The 9,091-nt window shown below is 58.4% G+C and overlaps 1 protein-coding gene across 1 annotated transcript; it reads right to left on the bottom strand.

The window, feature by feature from the left end:
- Positions 1-5: 5 nt before the first annotated feature.
- Positions 6-8,620, bottom strand: ZNF687 (zinc finger protein 687). The gene is made up of 9 exons (XM_037126255.2): positions 8,476-8,620; positions 3,401-5,523; positions 3,083-3,261; positions 2,569-2,745; positions 2,313-2,475; positions 1,827-2,171; positions 1,612-1,724; positions 1,253-1,394; positions 6-1,112 (listed from the first exon to the last, which is right to left on the bottom strand). The coding sequence occupies exons 2-9, from the start codon at positions 5,504-5,506 to the stop codon at positions 621-623; spliced, it is 3,717 nt and encodes a 1,238-aa protein (XP_036982150.2). The 5' UTR covers positions 5,507-5,523; positions 8,476-8,620; the 3' UTR covers positions 6-620.
- Positions 8,621-9,091: the final 471 nt, after the last annotated feature.

Here is a 9,091-nt window from a genome sequence, read left to right as displayed (position 1 = left end):
CTGAATGGGGATTAAACCACAAGCAGTTTTAATGGTCTGGTTTTCTCCCTCCCATTTCCCCCAGTTAGTATCATCACTACAATAAAGGATTCCTGAGAACCTGTCCCCTCCTCTCCCTGGGCCCTTCTTGACAGGACTACCACCCCCCTGGATTACTGGGGTGGGGGAAAGAAGTGAAAGGCACTGTAGGGGTGGGGAGCTCCAGTGCTGGGGAGTCACGGGGGTGGTGCCAGAGCAGCGCCAGGCCCGAAGGCGGACTGCAGGGGCTGTGGAGTGTGTCCTGACTGCCCCAGCACTGGTCCTTCCCTGGACCCGTCTAGCAGGCCTAAGCAAGCCCTGTCTTCCTACCCCCAGTCCCACACAGGGTCTGAGCAGGAGCGGAATTAGTGTTGGGCTAAGAAAGGAGGAATGGAGGGCCCGCTCTACTAGGACCCAAGGGCCAAAACCAAAGTGAGGACTGCAATTAACTAATGCTCAAGTCTGTCATCTCTGGGAGTTAGGGGAGAGGAACTGAACAAAATGTGAGTCACGATGAAACTCCCCAGCCCGGGGACTAGGCAGCAGCAGTGACCCGGGCTCCCGAGGAAGAGGGAGGGGGGCAGTCAGTCCAGGTCTGGGGCCTAGTTGTCCCCACTGCCCCCTTGCCGAGCCCTGATGAACGCCATGCCGTGTGTGCGGAAATGGGTCTTGAGGTTGAGAGGGCTGTCGCAGCTCTTGCCACAGACCTTACAGGTCAGTGGGCCTCCAGAAGCAGACAAGGGTGAATCTCCCACCTCTGCGTCAGACCTCGGTGGAGGGGGGACCTCTTCCTCCCCATCCCCCAGGCCCAGGGCACTGGCACTACCCGCACCCCGTTTCTTCTTGTGGCTGATGAAGCGATGCCGGCTCAGGGAGCCCGGGGAGGCAAAACATAAGCCACAGTCAAGGCACTGCTGGGTCGCGCCATCCACCCTCAACCCCGCCATGAGGCTCTGCTCCACTGAGCCACTGCTCCGGTAGCGAAGGGGGCCTTCCGGCCCAGGTCCACCCCTGGGGGATTTGGCTGGAGGTGTTGTGCTATCAGGCTCCTCACTGCAAGAATCGGAGGACTGGCGACGTTTTCGTCCAGGCCCCTGGAAAAGACAATGAAGCAAGACTGGGCCTCCCCATCACCCTCAATGACCCTGGCACCACCGACCTAACTTTCAGAGGCCGGAGTCTGTAACTCTGCAAGTTCCCGCTCGCACGGCCCTAACCCAGGGCCTTTGCCTACCTGGCCTCTGGCGCCGGGGCCCCGGACCACAATACTTCCCCGGCCAGGAGACTGGTCCCCGAGAGGCAAGCCATGCCGGACCTGGACGTGTTTCTCCAGGATCAGGCGGCTGCTGAAGGTGCGTTTTCCCTCTGTGCAATACCTAGAGGGGGAGAGTGGGCAAGGTGGGCACCAGGGGCACAGCCCCAACACAAAGGCCAGTGGCTCAAGTGGAGGGAAACTACCAGAGTGAGGGTGGCCTCCACCTTCAGTCCACTTGGACAAGAAACAGGTGGGACAGCACTTTAGCAGCCAGGGGTAGGGAATGGACAGGTCACCTGCTAGACAGAAAGAGGAAGGGATAAGAGGAAAAAGATTACCTGCATGGGTAAACTCGCTTGATACCCTCATGATTGACTCTGACGTGGCGTCTCAGGCTGGGGGCGGAACAGAAGGATCGCTCACACAGGCGACAGGGAAACTTTTTCACGGACTAGGAGAGCAGGGGGTGGGGAATCTGAGCCAGGCTCCAGGGCCCAGCTGTACTGCCACACAGGACAGTCCACAAGCTGCCCCTCCAGCCCACCTGGCTCACCTTGCCATGCTCCTTCTTCATGTGAGCCACATACTCGTCTCGCTCCGGGAACCAGGAGTGACAAAGGCCACAGGTCCAGCCTCCAGGGCCCCCGCCCCCGCCCCCACCCCCACCCTTTGTGCCTTTGCTGCCTAGGTCCCTCCGGGGCCGTTTGGTTGGACGAGGGGGCTCTGGGGAGCTGGGTAGTTCCTCCTCTTCTGAGGTTGAAGAAGATTCCTCCGTAGGGGGAGCTGCTCCTCCCCGAGACACAGCCAGCTCCTCGGGTTCAGCCTTGGGGGTTGTAAGGGCATCCCCACCCCCTTTCCCAGCAGTCTCCTCTCCCAAGCGACCAGACTGATGGGTATTCTGCAAGGGAGACAATGGGGATGGTGGTTGTGGGGAAGGGCCGGGCTTCGCCAGAGTCCTCGTTCCTCCCTAAAGGTTATGTGCCCCCTGCACCAGATCAACACGGCTAAGTACACCACCTCCGGCCCGTGACTCCTATACCTTGAGATGGTCCAGCATGGTCCTTTTTTGGGCAAAAAGCAAAGGACAAGATGGGCATTTGAAGACGCTGACCCGCTGGGGCAGCAAGTGCTGGTCGAAGTGTGAGGAGAGGAGGGGCTTGTGAGTGAAGACCGTGTCACACATGGCGCACTTGTAGATCATCCTGTGCAGGTGAAAAGGACAGTGCAGATACCCTGCCCCACCGGGACCCAGCTCCTGCCAGCCCACCCCTCCTCACCCTCGTCCCAGGTCTCACTTGGCCTGCTGCGTGAGGAAGCTGGGATGCTGAGTATAGAGGTGGGCGTGAGCGCTGGGTGCAGACTTGAAGGCCATGGGGCAGATGGGGCACTTGTGGAAAACCTCGCAGTGCGACGTCTGGATGTGCGACTTGATGGAGTTCACACCCCCAAACACCACTGCACAGCTGGGGCACCTTCAGGGAGGACACGCAGGACGCTGTGGTGAGGTGGACCATCTCCATGCCCTCCCCCACCCCACTCTCCTTCAAGGACTTTGAGAAGTGAATTGGCAGTGGAGCCTGAGCAAGGTGAAGACTGGAGGGAGTTGCAGACCTAATCCCTAAGGTCTGCTGGGGTGGAGCTGGTGCTCCAGAGAAGGCCCTGCTCTCGCTGTTTGTCAGCACACCAGGGCCAAAAGATTGAGTGGGAGACTTGGGGCTCAGGAGGGCACTTCTAAGATTAGTGCTAGGAACCATGAGACCAGCAAGCACGCGGAGAAGTTTAGAGATACTATGGGGAGGTGTGAGGCACCTGTATCCTACACGGCGAGAGAAATGCAGACAGGCCTCCCGGAGATGGGTCTGAAAATTGGCTTGCAGGAAGTTGCCCCCACACTCAGGGCAAACGTGGGGAGGTCGATTCTTATGCATGCGCTGATGGGCACTGAAGCTGCAGCGATTGGGGAGCATCATGGGGCAGGTTGAGCACACCTGTCAAAGGGGTTGAAACAAGATAAGTCAGGAGAGTGGCCTGTCCCCCATTACTTCTCCTAACCAAGCCCCTTGCACCTTCCTAGATCCTATCCCTGGGCTGCCCCTTCCCAGCAAAGGGAGGTGAAAGGCAACTCACGTTGCTCGTGGCCCCAGGGGCAGGAGGCCCAAGCTGCTGGAAGTGGGCAGCCATGCCAGCCTTGTCCCGGCACTGCTCCTTGCACTCCAGGCAGCGAAAGCATGTGTAAGCAGAGGTGGCAGGAGCAGCAGGCGGCTCGGCTGACAGCGGCAGCAAAGGGGCCTCAGCAGCAACTGTAGAAATGGCGGAGGTGGTGATGGCCCCATCACCCTTGCCCAAGGCAGGCAAGGCTGGAGGTCCAAGGGCAGGTGGGACAGTCAACAGGGGCATGATGTCCGGCTGCCCCACCATCTGGTCAAGAGCTACAGGCCTCATGACCAGATGCGAGCACTGCATGACAAGCCCCTTGTCCTTGTGCTCCCTGGCGTGCAGCAGCAGGCTGCACTTGTTGAAGAAGACCAGGCGGCGGGCACAGTGGTTGCAGGTGACCTCAATGCGCATGCTCCGGCGGTCATAGTGCCTCGCCAGGCTCTTCTCCAGTGAAAAGGCATCCCCACACTCGAGGCAGCGGTAGCCTGTTGGAGGCAGGGCCAGCCCAGCCTCAGCAGGTGGACTCAGGTTTGGCCGGTAGGCAGGCAGCAGGTTCTTGCTGTTGAGAATCTTGTTGAAGGCCTCCACCAGGCTGGACTGGGTCCGTGAGATCACTGTGCCGCCACCTGCCCCTGGCACAGTGGCAGCCTTGGAAGGCTGCACCATTACCACTGAGGCACCGTTCACCTTCTGTCCTCCTGTCCCCAGCCCTGCCCGCCCCTCAGCCTTGGGCAGAGCTTGGGGCACCAGACTTAGCACATTCTTAGCCATCATCTTAGGGCTGGTGGCAGTGCCCCCAGGCAGAACCACAGCTTTGCGGGCCACGCTTGCAGCCATCAGCATGGCAGTACTTGCATTCTGGATGGTGGCCACAGGCAGCACAGTGCCCTTCAGCCTTGTGCCATCACCCAATTGGACACTCACCACCTTTGGACCCTCAGGAGTCGGAACCACAGGGGACAGTTTTAAGAAGTTAGCCTCAGCCAGGAAGGTCCCCTCGGGCAAGGGGGTAGGGGGATCAGGGTCTGAGGGGACCCGGGTTACAGTTCTTGTGATATTCCCACAGGATGTTTTAATGGTCTTGATCCGCACCTTGAGGGGCCTAGAAGAGCTGGAGGAGGCAGGAGAGTCATTGCTGTCCTCATCGGCAGCCTCGGCTCCACTAGAAGGACTCTGGGAACTTCCTGGAGACTTGTCCACTGGCCCCTGATCCTCTTCTTCCTTTAGGGGCTGACAGCTGGGTACTTTTGGGGAGGCAAGAGGGCTCTGATGCCCTGGAGACTGTTTAAAGAAGGGTACCCCAGCAACCTGGGGAGGCGACGTGCTAGCAGGTATGCCCACGGCCTCAGGGCTGGAGCCTGAGCCGAGCCGGGCTATGCTCTGAGGATGAAGCGGGCTGCAGCTGCCCTGCTTCAAGGTGACCAGCGGTGCGGGAGAAGCAGGTGGCAGCAGGGCTGGGCCATTTTCCTGGGCCAGCTCAAAGGGAGAAGGGAAAGGAGGTGGGGTCATGGCCCCTTCCCGAGGTGGAGAAGGGGCAGAAGGAGGCAGGGGATCAGGGTGCTCCCCTGGCTCAGGCTCAAAATGAGCAAAAAGGTCCAAAGGAGCTTTGCCTTCCATGGGTTTTTCTTTCCACGTACCCCCACTGGGAGGAGTTGGCGAGTGGGGGTTTCCTGGAAGGGATGGCTCAGGGCCTCCAAAACCATTTTGCATCAGATGAGGTCCCACAGGCCCTTCCTTAGTTGTACCCCCAGCCCGGGCCCCCTCCCCTCCTGAACTTCCAAGCAGGGACTCAGACTGCTCAGGACACACAGTGTTCTTGACAATGACACTGACTGCTGAGATGTCTGCCGATGGTAGGCCATGGTCAGATGCCTGGGCTGAAACCCCAGGGCCATCCCTTGCAGCTGCTGCTGTTGCTTCTCCAGATTCACCCCCAACACTGGGTTCTGGCTTCCCTGAGCCTCCCGGTCCCTCATTTTCTTCTGGTCCAGAATGGATGGCTTCATTTGCATCGATGTCAGGAATGTCAAAGGCAGCGAGGAGGTCATCGAAATCAGGGGTCTTCATGTCTCCCATGGCGGCAGGTCCCAGACCTAATGAAAACAGAAGTGGGAGAAACTGAGCTCTCCGGATGCAGAAACCCTGCACCTCCTCCCTGAGGGGGTCAGTATCGATCTCCTCTCAGAACCCACGCACACTCTGACTTGGGCACACTGGCATCACAGTGCAAATCCTAGAGAGCTGGTGGAGGCACTTGTTTGCCAAACCCTAAAATAGGAATAAAAGTGGTGTGAACATTCCACGGAAGACAACAAGATATAAAGAAAGCGGAGGAAAATAGACTTGTCAGAAATACACATACAAAATAAGGGTACAAGAGATGAAGGGAGTTCAGTGCGTATCTGGTTGAAACCACCTAAGCCCCTCCTGTGTCCAGCACAGAATCAATCAATTAATCAATACTACTATTAAGAGGAAGAAGGGCACGATGCTCTAGGTTTAAAAAGCTCATTCAGGGCAGCACGGAATCCATTCATATTCTTCATGGATCTTCTAAGTGTCCACAGAGATCTGAAAAACCATGTCCACAAAGGTTCCATGACTTAAGCCAAGACATGAGAAATGATTCTAGGTTGTTTCATCAATGGCCTGCTAGATAAGCAAGTTACTCCATCTCTTACTTTTGTGATTTGAATGAAAGAGGGGGCAATTAATCTACATATCATAGGGTTATTCTGAGCATGGTATGAAATTGTAAGTGTGACAGAACCCAGAATACAAGTAATTATTACAGCTAGAACAAACAAGGCCATGTCAGGTCATGGAGGGGCTGGGAAGGAGTAAGCATGAGAAATCTAGGGCTCTCCGGGGTCATTGTAAGGTCAAGTCTGGGGCACTGGGGTCTTTACTGACACCTGAAGATCCAGCGTGGTTAACAGAGAGAAGTGAACTCAGGGAAAAGGCCCAAGAAACCAAGATAGAATAAGACACAGGAACAGAAAGAGACAAAGAAAAGAGACAGAAGGGAAAACCCCAAGGAGCCTGGTCACAAGGGCCCCAGACTGAGCCTCTCCTATCATAAACACCTGGTGCTCCCTCATCTACCTTCCCCAGAGTGCCTCTGCTCTGCCCTGGCCTGCCCCTCCTACCTCCCCATCGTGCTCTCTCAGGGCTAAAACTCCACGGTACAAGCTTATCCAGCACAGCTGCCACAACGGGGGAAAAGCCAGGCCTCTTCATCCCTATCATTTCTACTCTGAGTTCCTCACCCCAGTTTACCCCCTACCTCACACTCCTCACCCTTTTCATTTTCCTTTGGCGAAAGTAGCCCAGGAAGTCTCGCCCAACCCCAACCTTGCCCAGTACAAGAAGAAAAAAAAAATCCCACAAGACTTATGTGTCATTAAAACAACAAGGCCAGCCTAGAGCTTGTGGGGCAACCACGTCTGTTCCCCTACCAGCTTTTCCCACTAGTGTCTAGGAAGAAGCAACTGAAGTCTCTACCCTTACACATTCCCTGCCCAGGTTGCGTGCCATTTCCCATGGTCAGTTCTCTCACCTCTTTACAGTCCTAGACTGTAACTGGAGATAGTCCCAGCAGGTGGCAGCTGGCAATGCTGGAACCAAGGTGGGAGTAGAAGGAGAGAGTACCAACTACAGGAAGGAAAGGGAGTGCACTCCTCACCCACCCACCCCAATTCTTCAGGCTGTGGGTTTAAACAAAGCCCTTCTCCTGCCTCTGCCCCTGATGGATTGCTAGGCCCTCCTCTGCCTGGATGTCTCCTGACCTGGAGGCCTAAGCTGCATTTCGTTCAGGGCGGTGTAGATCAGTGGGGGCTGTGAGAAAACATCTGCAAACTCATCTCCCCCCAGCAACTCCCCTTTTGGAGTCCAAGCGACTTAGAGGTCATCCAATAGCCAGAACAGACAGTAAACCAAGCAGAGGAGCTCAAGGCCGAAGACGCTTCCCATACTTCCCTGCCCAGGCCTTTCTGCGGCTGCTGCGCCCAGTCTCTTGGGCTCCAGCACGCCCCCAGCCCCACCACCGCACCCCCCTCTGCCACCCCGTTCTTCCCCAAAAGCCAAAGGAAGGGGCTAAACAGGAAGAGGGTGAACTGGCCCCGGGCAGGTGGGGGCTCCACTGCCCTTTCCCTGGCCCAGGGCCTGCAGCGCAGAGGAGGACGAGGGGCTGGCGGCCGGGGGCGATTAGACTGCAGCCAAGCTGGGCAGCGGCCGGAATTAAGTCCCTGCCATCTGCCGAGGGCTGGCGACGGGATCACGTCCGGGGTTGCGGACAAGGGGCAGGGTGCACATAGGAGAAGCCAGAGGGGAAACTGAGGCGTGCGGCGCTTCTCCGGCGAGCGAAAAGCACGGCCTCGGCCAGCCAGGCCAAGCCCTCGGGGAGCTGCCGCACAGCACCTCTGGGCCCAGGAGCACTGGGTTAGGCGTGTGGAAAGACAGCACTGGGGACGGCACTGTATTTGCGAGACTCGCAGCTTTCCAGCCGAGGTCCGTCCCAACTCCGATCTCCTCCTCTCGCCTCCCAGCGCGGCGCACCCTCCTGCTCCCGCGACTCCCTCGAGACAGAGCAGTGAGCGGGAGGCACAGGGCAGCGCCGGGCGCGAGCCTGAGTGCTGCCCGGGCCGGGACGCTGACCCGCGCCCAGTCGGGGTGCAGGCTCTGCTCCGGCCTGCCCAGGGCCCCCACCCCCACCCTCGGACTAGGACACCATTTTAGGTCGCGACATCCCGCAGCCTCCAGCCCCTGGGCCGCGCTTCGGACGCCTTTTGGGCTGGGAGCACCAGGACTTAGAGACCCCCGACCCTCCTTCCACGTTTACCGGGCTAGGGACTGTGCTTTCAACAAGCTGGGAGTTTCACCCATCCGCCCCATGGAACGGTGGCGGTGTCCCGGCCTTCCTACAAGCCGCCCGAGGGGGGCGACGCGGAGAAGGGGGTAGTTGACCAAGTGGGGGAGGGGCAGGGTAGTCACCCGCCCCCCCGGGGGCGGGGCCAAGGGCGGGTATTTACCCCAGCCACGCTTACTTGTTCGGCTCTCAGTGCGGGCCGAGCCTCGGCGGTCTCGCCCCTACTCCAGCTGCTGCGGTCGCCGCCACCGCCGCCGCCGCCTGCTGCCGCCGCCCTCCCCGCCTCCGCCGCTACTTCCTGCTTCTCTCCCGTTCAGCCTCCCCCTTCCTCAGCTCCCTCCGCGTTCCCGGTCTGGGCTGCCCGCTTTCGTACTCGCCATTGGCCAATCTCCTCGTCGTTCAGTACTGCGCCCCTCCCAGCCCCGCACTGGGTTGGCCTTAAGTACTGCCGCTCGGAACAAGCCCCGCATAGTCTTCCCAGCTTCATTGGGCAAAGAGCCTAGTCTTTCCGAAGATGCTTCTCATCATTGGTTATGCCGGGGCCCACCTGCCCCCATCTGTGCACCTCAAAAGCGATTGGCAGCGGGTACTGTCGTTTAGGAAGAAGCCGATCTGATTCCCTGCTTTCCTACTGAAGGCGGTGACTATCCCAGGTGTGTCTCCGCCCCTCACTCCCTATTGGCCACGGTCCTTAAAGCCTGCAGCTTGCTTATACAAATTTAGGGAACTCTCCGCTTCTGTTTGATGAATACTCGAGGGGAACCTTTTCGACTCTAAATGGATCCTGGGTGTGT

This window comes from Artibeus jamaicensis, unplaced genomic scaffold (genome assembly GCF_021234435.1).
Source record: "Artibeus jamaicensis isolate MK-2021 breed Jamaican fruit bat unplaced genomic scaffold, CSHL_Jam_final contig_1715, whole genome shotgun sequence".
Lineage (NCBI taxonomy): Eukaryota > Metazoa > Chordata > Mammalia > Chiroptera > Phyllostomidae > Artibeus > Artibeus jamaicensis.
The sequence above is the reverse complement of the archived record's forward strand: the minus strand, read 5'-3'. Positions and strand labels throughout refer to the sequence as shown.